The 22,407-nt window shown below is 43.1% G+C and overlaps 1 protein-coding gene across 1 annotated transcript in view; it reads left to right on the plus strand.

Annotated features, from left to right (window-relative positions):
- CACNA2D3 (calcium voltage-gated channel auxiliary subunit alpha2delta 3) overlaps positions 1–22,407 on the plus strand; it is an 838,936-nt gene that overhangs the window by 749,193 nt on the left and 67,336 nt on the right. The window contains exons 27-30 of the mRNA XM_087431193.1: positions 5,620–5,681; positions 6,689–6,733; positions 16,538–16,600; positions 19,944–20,014. Coding sequence (XP_087287319.1) covers positions 5,620–5,681; positions 6,689–6,733; positions 16,538–16,600; positions 19,944–20,014 — 241 coding nt within the window. The remainder of the gene's footprint in view (positions 1–5,619; positions 5,682–6,688; positions 6,734–16,537; positions 16,601–19,943; positions 20,015–22,407) is intronic.

Raw genomic sequence — 22,407 nt, forward strand, 5'->3', positions numbered from 1 at the left:
CCCCTGTTATCACTGATCACTGTCCAACAGAACTCTCTGTGATGAAGGAAATGTTCTGGATCTGCGTGGTCCAGTACAGTAGTCACTAGCCCCAGTGAGCACTGAAAATGTGACTAGTACAACTAAGGAACTCAATTATTAATTTTATTTAATTTTAATTTAAATGGCCACACTAGCCACATGTAGCTAGTGGCCACCAATTTGGACCAGAATATTTGAGGTCAGCTGTTTGTCCCAATTCAAGTGCACTAATCATTGACATTCTGCAAATGAAATGGCTGTTATGTTTTGGTGCTTGGATGATGCTCTGTGCTCTCAGTTCTGAGCATCCTGAAGTGCGACCCTCTCTTCAATGATTTAACTGCCCTCCCCAGACCCCACCCCTGACTGTTGCATCCCTCATGTTGCGTGTTTCAATACAGCCATCACCTAGCACATACCAGGTTTCTGATAAACATGGGAGGAAGAGAAGGAGGGAAAAAGTAGGTAAGAAGGAAGTTAGAAAGTTGGGGAAAGAGAAAGTCTGGAAGGAAGATACTTTGTGGAAGGTCTGTGGTCTGTATTGCTGATCTGAAAATCTGTACTCAGGCCATCTTAGAATATTGAGGTGAGTTACAGAAACAGTAACCTGCATAGTTCAAATCAAAAGAGATGTCAGTGCTCCAGATGCCTAAGTATTTCATGTGAAAGGCTCTAGGGCTCTTTGGGATGGCAATTCTTATAACAATGATGTTGCTGTTTTGCTGGTTTCCAAAGACCATCCCAATATCTTGATGTTGCTCTCCTAGGAGGCTCACACAATATTGGCACGTTGGGAAGGATCGCGAAGGACACTTTTTTCTGGGTCTATTCTTTTCTTGGGAGATAAGGTACCACCAGATGCTGTCATGGAAAAGAGACTCTGTCTCTATCCTTGTGGTGAAAGTTCCTAGCAGGGAGCCTGGGAATATCCATAATCAAATGGAAGTAAGGAGCACCATGAACTCCAGGAGAAATATGTTGATGATTTTCTGGACTGTCTAAAAAATTTCAAACCTCAGGAATGGTGTTTTTATTTTCTGCGTTCTCTTTGGGACTTGGGTTTTGCTAAAGTATTTTATGTTCTTGTTTTTCTTATTAAATTAGCAAGACTGACTTGAATCAGAATATACTGTTATGGCTTAAAATGTGATTGAAAGAACAAAATAGATGGGCATGACAAATATCTCAGGTTCCATTTGGGATATTGGAGGGGTGGGGAAGAGAGTGGGACTTGCTGAAGTAATAATGACCTTTATCTGATAAAATTTGAAAAAAGAGAAAAATATATGTGGAACAAAACAAAAGAAGTGAAAGGAAGCTAAATTTCTGTTTGGGGAAGCTCATATTTGTTTTTCTGAATCGAGTTGGCCATAGAATGCTCTTAAGCATTTTTGTTTGTGAGGGAGAATTTTTATTCTGGTTTTTTGGTATGTTTTTTTTTTTTTTCCCCCCACTTTAAATCATTTTCATGCTTAAGAGAGAATTAGCCAAATGCACCAAGTAGCTGTGGCTGCCTAACTCATCTCATTCTCCTTGTCTCCTGCCTTCTGGGCCATTTCCCTAGCGCCTCCTCCTCAAGGCTTTCATAGTGGACTTTCTGAAAGACAGATCTGAGGTCCTCCCATTTCTCTACTTAAAAGATCTTAAATGGCTCCTCAGACCCTACAGCAAGCATTGGCAAATGTTTTCTGTAAAGGGCCAAATAGTAAGGATTTTAGAGTTTGTGGGCCATTCAGTCTCTGTTGCAACCACTCAGCGCTGCCGCCGTACCATAGACAGTGTGTAAACAAATGAGTGTGGCTATGTTTCAATAAAACTTTATTTACAAAAAGAGGCTGGATTTGGCCCTTGAGCCAAACTCTGGCCTACAGGATACTCTTCAGCATTGTCAGCTTGAAACATTCAAGACCTTTTGCGATTTGACTTCAGCCTGTACAACCAGGTCCAGCTCGCATTCTTTCAAGCCTTAGAAGCCACCATGGTCTTTTAAAAGGTTCCATCCTTTTACCTGTGCTGTTTCTGTGCTTGGATTACCATCTTTCCTCTGTTCTTACCATTCCTGTGAGTCGGATCTCCATGCCTTATGTTACACAAAGCTCTCGCCAACTCCTCCAGGCCAAGTCCACCCGATCCTCTGTGCTCAACGGTTCTCTGTTTATGCCTCTGATGTCACTCTTACCATGTGGCTACTCCCCAACTAGAGGCTGAGGGGGGCATGTGGTCTCATTCCGCTTAGTACTCAGCTTGGAGCTCGGCACAGAGAAGGCCACTGAACAAATGGTCATGAAGTTGACCCGCCAATGAGCTTGTGAATCTCTTCATCATAGAGAAGTATACTAACTTGTAGGTGAAAATACTGCAAACCCAGATGTGCTGTGGGAAGCCAGGGGCCAGAGCAGCTAGAGGGGGCATAGAGATCAGCCAGCAAAAACACAGCCAGGGCAAAACCAAGTAGACCCGTTGCAGTCAAGACTGTCTGGGAGCCCTTTGACATGGACCTCACGGCCCAGATAGAGGAGTGAGTGAGGAGTGAGGGAAGCGGCGTCTAGTTTAGGGCATCGGGACCAGGAAGAGGATGCAGCCTGCTGGAGGGAGATCAGAGAGAAGCAGACCGCATGATTAATGGGATGGAGGGACTGACTCATGAGGAAAGATTAAAGCGCTCTGAGGAGCTGGGGTACAGACCAAAAGGGGCAGATGATAGCAGGCTGCAAGTATGTGAAATGGATAAACACCCAGGAGGGAGCAGCTAGCTTCATTATGGAGGTGAAAACAGAGGCTCTATCAGAGAATGGGAGGGGTGCTCAGAAAGGGCACAGGTCACTATTGGGTGGAGCCAGTACATGATGGGTGGGCCGGGGCAGCTCTGGGCTGCTGGAACTAGAAACCCCATGGAAAGGTCACCATGGAGTGACTCTTTCAGGGAATCCTCTGCTTTTATCCTACAAGGTCTCGAAGCCTGCCATGGCTGTTGACCTTGGCCCTGAGAGGTGGCCTCTGAATTACTCGCTGACTGCCAGCTTGAGGAGAGCTGCAGGAGGGGAGCTGCAGAGGGGGAAACACAGAGGAAGAGAGAGAAACTCATTTTCCACCCTTCTCTTAGAAACCAGTGATTCTCTTAGATACCAATGATTGGATATCACTACAATTTTGACGCCCTCTGCTCTGAAGTCAATTTTCTGCTACTCTCCCCGTCTCGGGTAGAACCAGAGATACTCATTCCAAGCCCCTTCTTAAGCACAGGGCAGGCTCTCACCTCTGCCTCTGGTGGATCTGAGCAAAACCCAGCCTATACCCTGGTTCACAGCATCCTTGGTTGGCTCATCCCCAGCAGGGGTACGACCCATCAGGCGTTTTGGAAGACAAGATTTATTTGAAACTGCAGTAAACAGATGTCAGTCTCCAAAATCAGCTTCCTTCAGGTATTCTCTGAAGTTTTCTCCAGGGCTAGGAAGAGCAGCTCCTGTTGGAGTTTGACAAAGTGAAAGATCCTTGATAGCCAATTTGCTAAGGACCATACAGCAGCCGTGCTCAACCCTGGCTGCACATTCACCTGGGGCACTTTTTAAACATACTCATGCCTATACGCCACTTTCAGAAATTCTGATTTAAATGGTCTTGGTGCAGAGGGGGACGGCACCCGGGCATCAGTACTTTCTCTTAAAGTTCTCCAGGTGGTTCTAATGTGTTGCGAACTGCCACTGAAAAATCCTTTATTTAAGTGTGATTATAATTCATATTGGTGTCGCTCCTCCATCTTTTTTTTTGTGTGTGTGTGAGATCAGCCCTGTGCTAACATCTGCCAATCCTCCTCTTTTTTTTTTTTTTGCTGAGGAAGACTGGCCCTGGGCTAACATCCGTGCCCATCTTCCTCCACTTTATATGGGACGCCGCCACAGCATGGCTTGCCAAGCAGTGCGTCGGTGCACGCCCGGGATCCGAACCGGCGAACCCCGGGCCACCACAGCGAAGCGCGTGCACTTAACCGCTTGCGCCACCGTGCCGGCCCCTGCTCCTCCATCTTTTTCTGTAACTACTGACTATAATCATCTGAAAGGTTTTTTAAAAAGCAAGCATTTACCAATGGATCGTATGTGTGTTTGGCACCACATGTGTGCTGTGCAGGGATCCAGTGGGGAGCAAGAACAGGTCCCTGCCTTTGGGGACCTTATGGTCCAGGGGCTGGAGGATACTCAGGGCTAAGCAGGACAGACCCAGAGTGCTGAAATGGTGCATTTCAGAGACTCCCCATTCTGCACATTGCAGCTATGCTTAACTCTAGTCTTATCCTAGAGTCTGACATTCTAAGTCCAAAGATAGAGGATGAGTCTGTTTAAATGTACATACCTCCAGTCAACCTTGACTCTCAGGGCTTGCTTCAACAATTCTTTAGGAAGTGGAAATGCACTTGAAAGTTACAAGGGTAATAGCCTGAGACCTTCATGAATCTCCAAGTTCCTGAAGCCAGCAGAGCAATGATTACCGAAGCAGGGGGGCTAACATGGTGGCATGCAAGATTTTAAGAGTATATGAGTGACCTTTTTTTTTTTGGTAATTGTGTATTTCTTTTGATTGGCGTTGTTACTTAGGTTGAACTTACTTTTGGTATTTAAGTAAAAGAAAAAAGTGTGGAAAAATAAATGACAATACTGTTGGTATGGAGATATGGCAAAAATTGGGGAAGTTGTGTGCAACGGACTGAAGTTTACAAAACTGTGCTAGGCAGGGAGTCCAGCATTTCCTGCACAAAGTCTCATTCTTTCTTTCCGGCTCCTCTCCAGCTTTCTCACCATCTGACAAGCTTTTTGCCCTGACTTGAGCACTTTCTGAAATGGTTTCAAGAGTTACATTGTCTTGGCTTCATCAAGAGAAATATTGTGAGCTTGTTCGTGTCATAGTTCTGAGGTTCCACCAAATTCCATTCCCCAAAGTTCTGATCACTTTCTTAACCTCTTCCATTTCTGTATGTTTCTCTCACTAGAAGTAAGATTCACTCTTGCTTTAGGGAGCTTTTCATAGACAAGCAAAGAATTGTATGATTCCACCCGAATTCCGAGGGAGAGAAGATCATCAAGATGTGGATACTGGGAGCCAGTTAAGCTAGGTCACATCATAGCAAAGTGACTCACTTCCAAATACCAGCCTCATGACAAGTGCTTTTCAAATTTTGTATCTCAATAACACATGTGTAGTACACATTTTAGACATGCAAGTTCATACAGTAATAACTGTAGCAGGAACTCTGAAGAAATAGTGATCTTAACATCTTTTTTTTTTCGTTCCTGTTTTCATCTTGTGTTGGGGAGGTGGGTGACCACAAGTGTATGAATTTTAGAAACACGTCTTCAAACAGCTATCCGCACTGTGCTCAGCTTGTTCTATGTCAAGAGTTCTATGAGTACAGGTAACCTTGAGAATTCCTTACCTGAAAGATGAAATGTCTTAGTTGTATGCTTCACTGTAGATTTCGTTTTTAAGTGTTCTTATCTGATATGCTTACCTCAGCTTCTTGCCATGACAGATACATTTTCAATGATAATCTTAAATAATTGTGTAAAGGGATCTCTAATGCCTTGTTTTATTTATAATTTGTTCCAGCTGTAGGCATTCAGATGAAACTTGAATTTTTCCAGAGGAAGTTCTGGACTGCCAGCAGACAGGTAAGTTATAATCAGCATATTGAAGCATTAGCAACACTGTTATTATACAGGTGTTCACATTTGGCTACCCGGAGACTAAAAGTGCCAGATTTCCGATGAATGTTTGTAAAACGAACTGCTGGCTGCTCAGGTTACCTTTCATTTCACTGCAAAATAAAGGGCTGTCAGCATGCTAGACACCACACGCTGGGAACACAGGGAGTTTACTCCTACAGACAGTTTTAATTGTAAGATCAAGGTAGTGACCTTCCAAAGGAGTTTTTCTTTTAAGTATTGGGGACTCTTGTGAATTTTCAAAGTGACTTTTTCTAATCTTGTGATGCCCCGTTATTTATTTGTGAATCTCTTTATGCACTTTTGAAGGCCTTTGCATAATTAGATTTGACTAAGCATGCATCTGCCTTCTTTGGCCAGAGGGCTTCTCTGCCTGGGAGAATCTGGGAACATTCTTTTCTTGCATTATACTCTCTGTACTAAGTAATCTCAGTGGTATTTATTCAGTAATTTGGCAGAAATGGCAACTGATACGTTGCCTCCATCTGCCCAATTCTAAATGTTGGAATGGTATATCGTTTCTTAAATGAAGATGCTTTAGAAAACCATAAACTAAGAACACAGACAGGAGTGGGTATTTTTGTTTTTGTTTTTTTAAATTCATTGGAGATTAATCAACTTAAAATTAAATAATTACACAATTATATTTTTTGCTAGTCAAAGATTTGAGATCTTAAAAAGATATCAATATTGAATGACAACATAAATTAAAATGAAAAAGAGCCAGCCTCCCCCCAAGATTGTCTTTTATATTACTATTTGGAGTTGGTATTGATCCTAGAGAGAGCAGGCAAGACACACCTTGGAGCATTCCATTTGGATGAAATTTGGTATTTGCGTAACAGGCAAGGACTTTGATGGCTTGTCCTCTAGCAGCAAAGTGGCAGCCATAGCAGACACTGGGATGTCCAAGTAACATGTTTTCCCTTGCTTTCCCCTCTCCCTCCACACAGTGTGCCTCTCTGGATGGCAAATGCTCCATCAGCTGCGATGATGAGGTAAGAGGGCCTCCTGGCCTTGTTTCTGCCCTGGCCAAGGGGAGGTGACAGAGGGTGCTCTCTCACAGAGGGGATGCCGCTAAAACAGAGCCAGGTCTGACAGATGGCTCTGGGCCAGCCTCCAAAAACCCAAGGACATTTGCTTTGTTTCTCTTTTCCCCCAAATCAGATCTTTTGTAAGAGCTGGAGAAATGTGCTTTAAATGCCCCATGGACAGCACTATTGGAATTTTGGCATTTTATAAGAAATAATACAAATTACTGCCATTTGAAGCTCACATTACAATTCTCAAAGCTTTTTCCCTGTATGTTATCTCTTTCTATCCTCATAACAACCCAATGAAATAGGTAGGAATTATCGTCCTGTTTTGCAGATGAGAAAACTGAGGGTCAGAGAAATTAGATGACTTGCTTAATTCACGTAATAAATGAACTGAAAAACTAGGAGTTGAAAACTCAGAATCTTTCGTTTTAGCATAGTGTTTCCCTCCTACAAATCCTTTTCCTCCCTTCCTTCCTTTCTCTTTGTCTCTCTTTCTCTCTGGGAGGAGGAATTTGAATCCCACATATAACAACAGAAGAAAAAAATGTACCACTACCATTAGTGTGCCCATCAGACTTGTGTTTTACAGCATTCAATCCCGCATACCCTCTGCCCTGTGTTTTGGAGTGAGCAGTTGTGTAGTGGCCTGTTAACTTGGGCTTGGGTAGCCAGTCTCTCTCAGGGTTAGCTAAACGTTAGTCAAAACATAAACTAGAACTTGTAAGTCGTCACATATTTATATTCCTTCTGGTTACCACAAAGTTTAAAGAAATCCCAACCAAACATTATTCCAACACAGAAAATATAGATTAGAATTAGATTTCAAAAAAGTAGGTAAATGAAAAACAAACAGAGAAATATAAAAGGGAGTCCAAGATGAAGTTAAAACACACAATGCTCAGTCTCTGAAGGTCTGGCTACCAATTTAAAAATAAAATCATAATTATTATATGAGTCACTATCCAAAGAATAAAAGCCAGTCAATCAGCTTTTTAGCAGAAACTAACAACTTTTTCTGACCATCAGATCAAAACTAATTTTCCTTTAGGAAAGAGCACGCTGTGACATTTTATGATCAACACCAATTCAGTAATTTTGGGGATGCTGTTCATAGGATAGTCAAATGGCCTCAAACCTCTCCTCTGTCTCTGAGACATTTATTGTCATTTTGGAGTGTTTGGCTCAATAACAACACAGCTCAAAAATAATATTGATTAATCAGTGTCACAAGGCCCTGCGTTAAGTCCTTTACTTGCACGGTAGGTATAATTATTAATCCTAATTTACAGTAAGAGAACTGAAGATAGTTCATTGGTTAGTTGGGTGACTGTATGGTTGTTGGCTGGTGGGATGGATGGTGGTTTGGAGAGGTGGTTCATTGGTTGATTGATTGGTTAGTTGGCTCATTGGGTGGGTGACTGGTTGGTTGATAAGTCGGTTACTAGTTGGTTAGTTGGATAGTAAATGGATAGTTGGTTAAACCATTTGATGAATAAAGCCAGAGGCAGTAATCTTCCTACAACCCACTCCGCCTCTGTGTACCCTCACATATGCAAACAAGTGGAAATGACAACTAGAATAGTCATCAAATTCACAATTAAAATTAGCATATTTTTTTTTTTTAATTTTTTATTTATTCAGTTTTTCCCCCCAAAGCCCCAGTAGATAGTTGTATGTCATAGGTTCACATCCTTCTAGTTGCTGTACGTGGGACTCGGCCTCGCGTTGGACGGAGAAGTGGTGCCTCGGGGCGCGCCCGGGATCCGAACCCGGGCCGCCAGCATCAGAGCGCGCGCACTTAACCGCTAAGCCACGGAGCCGGCCCTAGCATATTTTTTTAAAGTGGAAATGAATCCCCACTTGGAGTTAGAAACATCCAATATATGTCTACTGTTCAATGACTGATTTTACAGGTGGTATAGCATGGTCGTTAAAAGTGCAGGTTATGGAGTTAGAATAGCTTCAAACTGTGACTCTGATAGTAATAAACTGTGCAACCTTGGGCAAGTTTTTAAACCTCTCTGTGCCTTAATTTCCTCAACTCTACAATGGGGATAGAAATATCCACGTCACAGAATAATGGTGAGGAATGAATGAGATGATATATGAAAAATACATGGCACAGCTCCTGGCAAATGGTAAGCACTCAATAACTGTTACCTATAAACTGAAAATGTCTGCAGACTTTTTCTTCCGTTAGAGTAGTGGTTCACCTGAATGTAAAGCCTCAGACAGCAATGGCTTATGCACTTGAAGTGACTGACAATTTCCCCTGGCACAGTAAGCACAAGGTACAATGCCTTCCTCGCTGCTAATGATCTCCTTTAGCAGCCACTGGGATAAACCCCCATTCAAATGTCATTTACAGGTTCACAAACTTTGAAAATTAGGCATTGAATTTGCTCTGATTTCTGAACTTGATCTGATGCTCGAATGTCCTCATTTTGCACTTTGAAACTGCCATCCATTTCCCCTTTTGACTCTAAGTTTTGCTTCAGGCAACCAATTGACATAGTTTTAAATGGAAAAGCCAGCCCTGCCTTCCCACTGAGGCCCCTTTCCAACCTTTCAGCAGACTCTTTCCATGTGTCATTCTCCTTCCATAACTTTTAATTAAGCCTTTGAGACCATGTCCCTCCTCTCCCCCAACTGCCCTCAAGTGATCAGGTCCCCATTAAAAACAGCTGTGGGGGCTCATTAAGTTCACACGCTTCTGGCTTCTCTGCACTGAAGACCTGGCCCAGCTTCCTCGGACTTATCAGACACACTTTGCCTTGGATCCACTCCAGCCCCTCAGTCTCCCCCATCAATGGACTCCCTGGGCTTTGGCTGGAGTGCCCTGGGCTGGTGGGTGGAGTTGGTATGGCCAGATGTCTTCTCATCTTGTAGAGCTATATCTTTGGTTGGCCCAGGCAGTGCCTGAGCCACGTGACCTGGAGGGCCTGGCTCTGAGCCTGACTAAAGACTTTTAAGGAGCTCCATTTCTCCCAGGGAGAGTGTTAACTTCAGAGTACAGAGACAGCACTTCATACATTCACTCATTCCTACAAGACATGTTTACTGAGCCCTTCCTATGTGCCTGGTCCCTCTGACCACTGGGGATTCAATGGGAAGCAGAGTCAGAAATGGGCCTTTGTCCTCCAGGAGCTAACTGGTTAGCAGGGGAGATAAGCATGTGTGATTATCAACTGTGAGGAATGCTGTGAATTAAACTAACACAAGGTGGTCAGGGAAGGCTTCTCTGAGGAGGTAACATTTAAGTCAACTGCAGATGGAGAAGGAGATGACATTGAAGACAATGCCCAGAGCATGAGAAGTGCTTTACAAGCAGAGATCACCACCTGCGTGCACTGTGCTGAGGTGGCAAAGGTGGAAACATGGAAACATGGTTGACATTCGGACAGAAGGGAAGAAGGAAGGCCAGGCCCACTCTGGTCTCAGTCTGACCCACAAGAACCATTGTCTCCTTACTCTTTTCATTCTCTTCTCCACTCACCTTTCCAATGGCCACCATCTCCTGATGAGGGCACCAGTATTTTGCAAAGACAGTGGGAGATGAGAAGGTTCTCCCCTACTGAGGCATTTGGAGGAGGTGAGGGCAGTGAGTGGATGAACGATTTCGTCTTCAAATTCAGCTACTAACCTCTTTTGTTCCAAAGGAATGGAGATTAATAATCATGATTAGACTTTGTAAGGCCTTGTAGGCATTTCCCCTGGAATCTGAAAGACCTCCTTGAAGTATGACGGGCTGGGTGAAGGGCAAAATCCAACTTGCCAGGTGCTTCCATTTCCAGAACCACCCAGCCCAGCCGGTAGTGGATTTGAGGGTCGTTGGAATAGCCATTGAGGGCAAGAGCACAGGTGACTCCTACCAAGTACTTCTTTCCTAAGTTACCCCTTTGTAATAAATTTTTCAAAAGACAGTATTTTGATACGGTAGTTGATCTATGATGAAAAGATACATCAAGTGATGTGAAATAAGGGTCAGTCTGTTCCACAGCTGAAATATTAAGGATCAGATTGTGAGACCTGGAGAGAAGGTAGTAAGGAGTGGCCCCTTTGCACGCCTGTGATGCGGAGACACAGGTCCCATTCTCAGATGTAAGAACCCAGCTCCCCTCTTCCCTCTTCCCTCTCTTTCTCTCTCTCTCTCTCATCACAAATGAAAACAACAGGCAATACAATACTGGCTTCTAAGTGAGTTGTTTCAAGTCATTGCTCAGCCTGCAACAATCAAAACAAAAAAAAGCACCCCCCACAACAAAGGCAAAACAAAAAGCAACAAAGCTCAGCCAACCTGCCTGCACAACCTCTTGCTATGAGCTATGGAACAGCCTCCCTTTCTGAGAAACTCTAAATTTGTAGCATTGGGATACTTATAACGATGACACGTAGTAGGTGACTGGTAAACGTCATTTGCTGAGTGGATGTCAGCACAGGTTCTTGGAGGACCTTCTATGCACTGTGCAGTTTACACTGTGCTCAGCACTTCCCACTCACCCTCCTACTTAATCTTCTCAACAACCCTACTTAATAGTTGTTCTATCTCCATCTTTCAGATAAGAAAACTGAGACTCAGAGTGTTAAAAGACTTTGCTCAAGGTCACACTGGTAGCAAATGTCAGAGTCTCTGATTCTCAAGCTAGTATCTTAGCCTCAGGGCTAATACCACCTTCCAGTTAACACAGCTCGGTGACTGTTTCTCACTCCCACCAGCTTTCCTTACTATCTGTGACAGCCCAGTGCCCATGGCCTGGTTTTGGGCCCTCACCTCATGTATCTACCTGATCTGCCTCTGCAACCCAGAGTCAGATGTCTCTGAGCAATAGTTAGTCATCAAATAGTTAAAGATGTCTTTTTTAAAAAAACAACTTCTTTCTGCCTCTCTCCTTCTCTGTCTTTATCTCTGCCTTTTTGAAACAACCTCATCCCTAGATGTTTTGTCAAAGGTGGCTGTGGAGTAGTCATTTACAATTGCTGTCAAAGCTTAGAGCTCCTGATTTCTCCAGGCCCTTCTGCCTGTCAGTCTACCCTTGGGACAGGGTGATGGGCAGACACCTACTGAGATGTTTGGCTTAATCTGGGGCAAAAGTATCACAGTGAGAAAAAACTGAGAAAATGTCTCCTCTATTTCCTTTTACTGGAGGGAGAGTATGGAGAAGGCAATTGAATATTATTTATTGTTAAAAAGACAGAGAAAACAATTGGTCAGACTGGAATCTGCCTAATTCTGTCCTGACTATTCCATAACCCTGTACTCTGCTCACCTAACTCCAGTGGGCTTACTCCACTCCACTGCACTTCCCAAAAACCATTTAATCCAAGTGGTGGTTGGCAGGGAGGTCTGTTTAGGAAGTCATCACGGTGACTAAATTTACCTAACATAGCGGTATTGCCTATACTGGAAACTAAATGGCACCTTTCGGATGCAGTAGAATGTATTCAGTAGAATGTAGACCCATGTCTACATCAATGACACAGCATCCTTGCTTCTGACCTGTGATTTTCTCAGTGATTTGTAAATCACAGTGTTGGCAGTATCTGTTTCTCACTTAATAGAATGGCCAAGTCTTTTTATAATCAGTGTAACCCTGAAATTCAAACAGGCCCATAAAAGTACAGTATGGCATCTTCTCCGCCACCAAGTTCCTGTCACGGAACCCTAATTTAAGGGGGAAAAAATGAATTAAAAAAGTGTTAAATGGAAGCATGGTCCAAGAAGTAAATGCCAATTGGTACTCAGCATAGAAGAAACAAATGCTATTCCCCAGCCCTTACCCAAGAGATCATGCCCCTGTGCTGAAGCAAACTGTGGGGCACCTTTGGAGGAAGTGGGAGCTTAGGCACACAGTCCTCTGGGAGACTTGGCCAGCCCTCCTCCTGCTCCTCTTCCCATCACCAACTGGTAGGATATAGAATAATCTCACCAAATTGAGTGGATCATCAAGTGTATTTTTAGACTCTAGCCTATAATGGGTTTTTTTTCTTCCACAGATTGTTCCTTAGCAAGTGATGGGGATGTACAGAAAATCCTCCTAAGCTGTTTCTGGTTAAGTCTCTTGGTTTCAGATATTAGCTTAAGAATTGTGTGCTTGGGGGCCGGCCCTGTGGCGCAGCCGTTAATTGCGCATGCTCTGCTTAGGCAGCCCAGGGTTTGCAGGTTTGGATCCCAGGTGCACACCAACACACCGCTTGTCAGGCCATGCTGTGGTGGCGTCCCGTATAAAGTAGAGAAAGATAGGCACGAATGTTAGCCCAGGGCCAATCTTCCTCAGCAAAAGGAGTAGGATTGGCGTTGGATGTTAGCTCAGGGCTGATCTTCCTCACACACACAAAAAAGAATTGTATGCTTGGAAAGTTGAGGAACCTGCAATTGGGGTCAATACCACTTGACCAAACTGCCTCAAGACACCAGTCACTTTTGGTGGTTTTGCTTGTTTTCAGCCATAATAATAACACCTCAGGCACTTGGTGCATTGACTGGTCTGGCTGATTTTTCTGTCATTTGCTGTGTTGCCTTTGGTAACATGTGGCAGATGAGATCTATCCTTAGCTATACGTATGTCGAGGGATTGCCTTTTTCCAACAAGGAAAGCCTTCCATGAACAGGCATGACCCCGGGGCCCTAACTACGTTCCGTTGTCTTTGGGAAGGTAGAGGGGGTCGACCAGAGGAAGCTTTGGAGTCACATAGCGCTGGATTCATGTCCCGCGTGCTTCACTGTGTGACCTTGGGGAAGGTAGCATCTCTGGGCCTCAGTTTTCTCTGTCCAAGAAGATAATGCCTACTTGACAGTGTGACAACTAAGGATTGCATAAATTGATGTCCTCCTGTAGCTGCCATTCTTCTTCCTCCTCTTCTTCCTCTTCCTCTTCCTCTTCCTGCTCCTCCCCCCTCCTCCTCCTCTTCCCCCTCCTCCTCCCCCTTCTCCTTCTCCCTTCTCCTTCTTCTTCCTCATTATTATTATTATTATTATTAGAGAGGATCGCATGTTTTATGAAAAACTTCCTTGTGTGATAGTTTTTAACTGGCATTCTCCCAAGTTTGCCATCTTTCTATTTTTACATCTTGGGTTTCCAAGTTCTGAGTTGAAACAGCCTTCTCCCCTGCTCTAGAACTCTCCCTGCTGTTCTTTCCACATGGGAAGAGTGGGAGCAAGGGTGGATACCTGAGAGTGAGTCTCCTAATGGCCAGTCTCACCCCCATTCCACCCAGTGCTGGCCATTAGAAGGAGCACAGAGGTCCTCATTTCCAAGAAATGAGAGCAGGAAAAGAACCAAACATTTACAGCAAATAATAAAGCGTTTCATTGAAGCATTGTCTCTAAAGTGGAAATTGTAAAAATATATTTATTTTAAAAATGTAGGTTATAATTGCAGTTGTAATCAAATTCTCCAAACAAGGAAACAAATTTAGTGGGGTTTGGGAGTAGGGAATATAATGTTTCTGATAAATTATGAAAATCACAATATAGAATCCTTCACCTTACATTTGATTTTCTCAGAATGAAAGGGAAGTCAAATATAGTAGTTTGATCTATGTTCCTGGGAGCATCTCTTAGTTCCTTGCTTTTGAAATCATTCTCATTGGAAGCATCTTTCATGTTATCTGTGGTGATTTTTTTTCTTCGTGTGTTACCTCTGACAGATCCTAATGTGCGAATGGCTTCCTGTGTGATTAGAGCTGATCTCCAACATCACTTTCATGAACTTCATGAAATCTTGCCTCTTTCTCAAGATTTTCAGTGACTTTATAATCGGTTAGCCTTGTACCTGCCCTGTATTGTCCAATATTTACAACATTAGATGAACAGAGAGATATGAGCAAATATGTAGGTGTAATAGCAAGACTGCTAATTGGCTAGGCATGTTTCACTGGGAGTTAATTTTATAGTTAAGGATGGAGGTGGGTTATGATGATTTTTGATTCTCTATGCAACTGTGAGGATATGGATAGCAATATCCAAATATGGAGGCCACTTCTCTATCGACATGTGTTTATTGATTGGAGGTTAACCTCCCTTTGCTTCAGTGTCTATATTTGCAAAATGAGGATCATGACATTCATATAAAGAAGGATATGGATTTGTCTAATATGAGCCAATGTAGACTGGGTTATAACTCATTGGAGTACTAGTGTGAGCTAAAAAAAACATTGCTGTCCAAAAGAACTTTCTACAGTGATGGAAATGTCCAAAAGTATAATCACTGCACAGGTAGGGCAGAGCACTCGAGATGTGACTAGTGCAACCAAGGAACTGGATTTTCAATTTTATTTAATTTTAACTAACTTAAAAATTAAGTTTAGGGCCAGCCACAGTGGCCTAGTTGTTAAGTTCGGTGTGGTCTGCTTCGGCAGCCCGGGTTAGGTTCCTGGGCACAGACCTACACCACTTGTCTGTCAGTGGCCATGCTGTGGCAGCAACTCACATACAAAAAGAGGAAGATTGGCAATGGGTATTAGCTCAGGGCAAATCTTCCTCAGCAAAAAAAATAAATAAATTTAAATCTGCATGTAGCTGGTGGCTGCCATATTAGACAGCACAACTCTATTAGATGGCTTCCATAATGCTGTCTCCTAAAAATAGAGAAAGCTTGTCAAGATTCCTACCAGGGCCAATGTAGTGTCGATGCAGCTAAGAGCTTCTTCACATAGCAAGATTGGGACCAGGTTACCCAAGTCATTCATCTGGCCCCTTTTGATAACTGAGAGAAACTATATTGCTCACCAAAGCAGCCAACTCTTTTATGAAAGGTGCTAGTAGGGCTTTTAATTTTCTAATGATTCTCCACCACTGCCTAGTAATAAAGGGTGAATCTTTCTGACCAACTCACTGCTGTACTTTTGTGCCTGACTAAAACCAACTCCGTGGACAGGTAAATGTCCCAGAAAATGCCAGCCCTGCGGTGGCCTGGAGCTAGGGGGATTTTAGCTCAGGGTAAAGATATGTTACAAATTAAATGTTGCAGTCAGTATGTAAAGCTGCAATAAATAGAAACTGAGTTACATCAAGGATGGAATTAAATCTTAAATTTAAACTCCACAGCACTGTAATTAAAACTTAGCCTGTAGCAAATCATTCACTTGAGATTAAAGTAGTGTGGGGGAAGCTGAGGTTTGGGCTTACCTTGCTTTCTACAATTTATAAGTCTGAGCTACCAAAAGCTGACAGCCCTGCCCCCAAATCCAGCTCCCAATTAAAAACACAGTTTGAAAACCTTTAGGAGGCCTGAGGGGCCCCTTTAACAGAAGTCTGCCCCTTCCCCCCTGCCTAAGTCTATGAACAAATTAAAAAATATTACCTGGTCCCCTGATGGTCTTCTGAGCTGACACGGTGTTTTCATTAATACATCATTAGAGTAATGACATTGTGCTGGCGTTTTGCTTTCAAAACAGCCTGCTCTTCAACTGCTATGAATACAGGCTTAGGGGCCTCTGAACACTTTGTTCCTGGGAAAAATTATTCGAGTCTATAACGAAAAAAAAGAAAAACAAACTGTAATTAATAATTTTTTAATGTATATTCTTTTTATCCTAATTTGGGTTGTTCAAGGTTTGCTTGGTATTTTATTTTTGTTTGTGAGTTTTGCAAAGTAAACACTGGGGTTAGCTTAACCATGGCCTTAACAAGTAGAGCCAGCAGGCGTTTCCAATTCCCCCAAAACAACCTAAAATAGGTTTCTCTCAGGTTGGAAGTACGTCATTTCGTGTAAAAACAGTCTGAGGATCCAAAGTTGAAACTGCGGTATTTTTATTTTCTAGACTGTGAACTGTTACCTCATAGACAATAATGGATTTATTCTGGTATCTGAAGACTACACACAGGTGAGTGAGAAATTTCTACCAACTCAAAGTAAGGAGCTCAGATGGTGCTTGTGTCAGGGGGAACAAATTATGGTGTTGAAACTTGGAGACAATGATCTATATTTAAGGGGTAATAACAGGACATTATAAAACCTTATTTCCATCCCTCTAAGAACGTCACAACCTACTTCTCAGCAGGCCCCAAAGAGTTTTTACCTCCCAGTGGGGGGCTGGGGGCAGGCAGCAAAGGCCAGGGTCTGCTCTCTCCCTCATAAAATGTTCAATTTATACAACTCTTTGCCTCAAGCATGGAGGTGCCTTAAAGAGTTTGGACAATTTTAAGGAAGTTTCCTCCTTTTGATATTTTGATATTTCATCTTTATATATAATATACATATACACACAGCACAGATATATATCTATATAATATACAAATATTCCTGCATAATTATTCTTTATGGCTTTCTTTCTGGTTTTTGCTTTTTAAAAATCAGTTATCTGAGTTCAAGGATTAGCTTGGGCTCTCAATACTGAAGGACAAGGATCCAGAGATAGATGAAGAATGTTCTTCATTTGATTGAGCTGTGTGCAGTGTGGGAGCAGGAGGAAACGAAATGGAAAGAAACCAAACTGAGCATAGAAAGCTCCACTGTATTGGGAAATCAAAATGAGTTAAAATCAATACCATTGTAATAGAGAAACGGAGCTCTCTTTTTTTTTTTTTTTTAAAGAATGCTTACTTTTATTTATTTATTTTTTAAGATTTTATTTATTTATTTTATTTCCCCCCAAAGCCCCAGTATATAGTTGTATGTCATAGCTGCACATCCTTCTAGTTGCTGTATGTGGGACGCGGCCTCAGCATGGCCGGAGAAGTGATGCGTTGGTGCACGCCCAGGATCCGAACCCAGGCCGCCAGCAGCGGAGCACGCACACTTAACCGCTAAGCCACGGGGCCGGCCCCGGAGATCTCTTTAAAACTTTGTGCATTAAAACTAAAAAAAAATTTAAAATTAAAACTTTGCATTAAAACAAAAAATTTCTGAAATTAGAAATTATTTAGCATATTTAAAAAGGTAAAATACAGACAAGTTTAGCAGTATGGTGTAATAAACTAACACCGGAGGCAGAAGCAGATGGTTTCTGGTGTGAGCTGTCTGTCTTGAGCAGTTTTGGGATCTTGGGCACACCACTCAACCTGCCTGGGCCTCCTGGCTGGCTCTGTAAAAGGAGGATGGCTGACTACATACGGCTTCTTCTAACTCTATTATTTAAAGATACTAGCATTTTATAATGAAGTCCCATTTAAATCTTTTAAAATTCTTTAGTAGTCAACTGTACAATAGGCCTGTTAATGCCTAATAAATTAGTTAATTGTCCAAGTGTGCCTCCTTAGGGTCTGAGCTTAATGGCTTGGTAATTTATAAATGTTGCCTCCAGGTAACGTGTGGAATTGTGCTTCAGTTTCCCCTCTTATCCATGAGAATGTATTGGGATTTTAAATGCACCTTTGATGGGTAAAAAATTACACTACTGAGACTCAAACTGCCCACACCCCATCACCTCAAACACTGAACATCACTGGACATGGGACAGTTGAAGGACATTAGATAGGAAGAATGAGCCCATGAAACAAAGCCAGTCTCTTGGGAGTAGGAAAGTCCATAGGCCTATGGTAATATGCCCATTGGCTGGGAGGAGAAACACCAAGACACATTCAAGAATTGATGGAGCAAGAACCCAAATTAATCACCTGTGAGGAGGAACTCTGTCCTCCTGCCGTAATCGTGAAGGGCTGAGATAGGAACCTGACCCTGGGGCGGGAAGGGTGTGGTGGATGTCTTCCAGTGGTGAGAACTGGACTAGCCAACAAAATGAACCAGTCTGACAAAGCTGTGGCCGCTACCTGTGGGTTTTGTTCCCTGCTGTATGTCTGGGTGGAGGAGGCCTGCAGCATTACCCAGGGAGCCTGCTGGTCTGCTTTGCCTGGGCTTGTTGGATGCTGTCTGGTTTCCTGTGCCCCAATTAGGATAATTCTTCTTCGTCTAACAACCAATTCCATTGACACTGGCATATTAACACACATGAAATACAAATGTCTTTCTTGCTCCTAGCGGCCTCACACACCCACAGAGTTTTCCCAGAGTTCCAAGTGCCCCTGGAGCGAAAAGGCAATGCTTGATATTGTCAGGGAAATATTGTTTCCTTCTTCTTCCTCCTCTCTTTCTTGACTTTTTGGCAAAGTCTATACATGCATTTCTGCCTGAAAACAGCCAGGAGCGTGCTTGAGGCCGCTTGGTTGTAATGAAATCAGGATTTAGTTAATACAAAGCCTATGGAATTTATGTAATTTGGGCTCTGAGTGTAATGCCCTCCACCCACCCACACAAAAGTTATAAATCCTCAAAGCACCCACAGTTGAGATGGAGATTCTCTACTGGTCTACACTGGCTCATTCCAGGGTATTGGCAGTGGGAGGCTGTTGCCCTGAGTTCTGTTCTGCTGTACTACGTACACCCTACACCATGGGACACTGATGATGGTGGCCCCAGCAGTCTGAGGGATGCAAGAGGATGTTAATCCTTCATTCCACCATTCAGAGTTTGCAAGTCTCGTCCAGAACCAAGAACTAGACTTGCAAAAACATCGTCCTGGTGGTAGGGAAGGACTGCTAGGCCTCAAAAACCCTGAAGACAGCCCCAGAGAAGGGGTATGCCGTTAGAATTCTGATGGCTGTGCTGTCTCCTCGAGGGGCTGGGTGGCCTTATTCTTTGTCAACATGTTAACTGCCTATGGACAAAATGAGGGTGTTCCTCAGAAAGTGATTTTGAGAAAGGTAGGAAATTTATAGGGCCGATGAAGAGGACTGCTATATTTCCCTAAACAGGTCATCCAGGAATTATAAACAATTCTTTTTATTACTGCTTAGGAAGCCCTTTCACAGCCTGTTTCTATCTGTATGAAATAGTGTTTTAATCACAAGAGATTGCATGCAGATTAATGCCTACTCCATTCAAGGGTAATGGGATGGATGTGTGTGCGTGCGTGCACGCGTGCGTGTGTGCACAAGTGTGCATGTGTGTTTTAATTCCAGCACTCAGCACATGTTATGCAATGCCACCACCCACCACCCCTGCCGTGTATTGTGGAACATTCACATCTGCTTACCAGTTTGCTCTGTAATCCTATAACTTCTCATGACTATTAAGACCTTTTCCACTTTTATGTAACAGTAGCCCTGAAAACCTGCCTTTTGCTCCTGTCAGCTCCAGGACACAGACTGTGTCCATTTTTACTTCTTCTCTGGTGTTTGGGCACATTATTTATCTACACTTCCTCATGGGTCTTCTTTGCTTCCCTGCAGACTGGAGACTTTTTTGGTGAGGTGGAGGGAGCTGTGATGAACAAATTGTTAACAATGGGCTCCTTTAAAAGGTAAGGATTTTTATGGTCCCCTGCACCCCCCGAAAAAGTTTGCCTAAATAAAATAAAACAAACCAAGGTCAAATAAAGCAAGCCCAGACTTGACCCCATGGCTGGTTCGTACTTGTGTTCATGCTCCAGATGATCTCGCTGAAATTCGATGCCTCTTGCATGAGTGTTAAGGGTCTTAGAAACTCAGCTCACAATGAGTTTCCTGTTCACCCAACATAGAGTTTATTGGAGGCCAATATTGAAGTCGGAGCCTGCACTGGGACACAATTATATCAGTCTCAAGCAAGTGGTTGCAAAGAAGTAGAAACATTTTCACTGGGTCAGAAAGGAGGAGTGTATTTTGTCTCACGTTGACAAACTGGGGAAGCTTGCTAGAAATCTGGAACTCAGGGATGAAAAGTGATGTTTAGAGACTTGTTGATATAATTTTAGAAAATCAAGTGAAAGTCTCAAAACCTGCTCCCAGAGGGAGGTAAGTTTAAATCTGTTAATAGAAGAAAACCCAGATGACCCCAAATCCCTGTGGTGGCAGGTACTACTCGCCTGACTCGTGAGAGCTCTCATTGACCCTAAGTGGAGCTTGTGTAGGACAGCTTCCCCTCGGAGCCCTGTCCCTCATGAGCAGACCAGCCGTGCTCTTGGGAACACCAAAGCCTGTGGGAAGAGCCATCACCCCAGGAGATCAGGATGCCAGTAATGACTCCCCGGGTCATTACTATTTCCCGTCTATTGGCCTCCCAGAAAGAATGGTGGCTTTTGAAGTGGTGCTTTAATGTGCATATTTGATGCTATTAAATATATAATAGCAGGAAATACAAGGAGGGACCTTAGCTGGCCTGTGAGAACCATTGCACATTGGCTGCCAGTGGGAAAGGTGGTCCCCCAGTTTATTACTCCCCTGAAGCTGAATGGCCAGGAAGTGTTAGCTCAGAAATCGGACTTTTATGCCAGTCAACAAGACCAACTGAGTGCTGTGCTGAAAGCAGGGAATTCAAAAATGATGACCCAATTTTTGAGATTCCATAGCTTGTTTGTCCCAGAAGGAGAGAAAAAAAAAGATATAAAAAATTGGCCTAACTCCAGCACCCCTGCAATCTCTGACACACTTGCTCTCAGGCTTGCCTGTAGCAGTGTTCACTTCTGCTCTATTCCCTCTTTAAAATTCAAGTACAGATTTTTTTTTTTCCTTTTTGCCGGGAATCATTGTGCACATGCTTGAAAACTCTGCTTGGAGCTGCGCTTGGGTTGCTATGGAGTTTTCCATGACTTCTTCAAGCGTCCCAGGGCAGCTTCTGGATTCTGTGCCACCCAGGGCAACACTGGTTTTTCGTATCTTTATGTGGATGTGTACATTTGTATCTTGTTAGCTTGTTTTCAACTTGGTGGGGGTGGAGACAAAAAGAAGAATAATCACACACGTGTTTCTCATTTGAAAGCATATTTTTCAACTTCTTTAACAAAATCACTTTTTTACCTTTTCCCTCTTGGATATTCCTTTCAAACAGTTTGGTGGGAGAAAGAGAAAGGTTGTAGTGAAATTTTAAGTTCCTAGTCTTCTCCTTAATGGAGTGAAGTATGGTTGGCATGAATCTAGAACTTTCTTTTACTACAAGAGTAGCTAACATATTTGAGAAAAAGGAAGTACTGGGGATTTTACTTAATTTTAACAGCAACTGCTGTCATCTGGAGTCAGTTGACAAACCTCCTGGGCCTCTTTGAAAGGCCCCTTCACTGGGGCCAGGAGAGCAGTGAGAGTTTGGGTTTTGGAATCAGATGGACTGGGTTCAAATTCAGACTCTAATGTTTACTAACTGCGTGACTTCGAATAAGTCAAGTTTCCTCTCCAAGCTTTGATTCTTTATGTAGAAAATGAAGATGATAATAATAATTACTTTCAAGAGTTTCTGTCAGAGTTAATGAGATAATAATAAGCATTGAGTTCTTACACAGTGCCTGGCGTGTATTAAGGGCTCAATAATTGCTGGCTGCTGCTGTGAGTTTTGTTGTTGTGGATCTTTGCTCAGTCTTGGCTTTGCTTTCTGCTTGGCATCAGGTAATGCTTCTTCTACGTTCACAGAGCTCACAATAGGCTTCCCACAAAACCTGGCAATGAGGTTTCCAGTATTGGGGTACTGCAGCCCTCCTTGAGACCAGATGTTCACACTCTTGCCCTTTCCTCCATGCAGTGCTTACTCAGAGCATAAGGCTGACAGTCTTTTCCTTCAGAGAAGATCTGGATTTCAGAAGCACTGAAAGTAACTAACTGACAGTGCTCCCAGACAGAAGTCATGCACCGTGTTAAACTGTACTCCACCCCCAAACACAGGATATGTGGAGGCTGAGTTGCTTTGGTGACATGGTTGAGCCCAGGTCAAGCTCAGGGTGCTCTCCTC

The sequence above is a fragment of the Ceratotherium simum genome, chromosome 5, assembly GCF_057802395.1.
Source record: "Ceratotherium simum simum isolate JZ-2026a chromosome 5, ASM5780239v1, whole genome shotgun sequence".
NCBI lineage: Eukaryota > Metazoa > Chordata > Mammalia > Perissodactyla > Rhinocerotidae > Ceratotherium > Ceratotherium simum.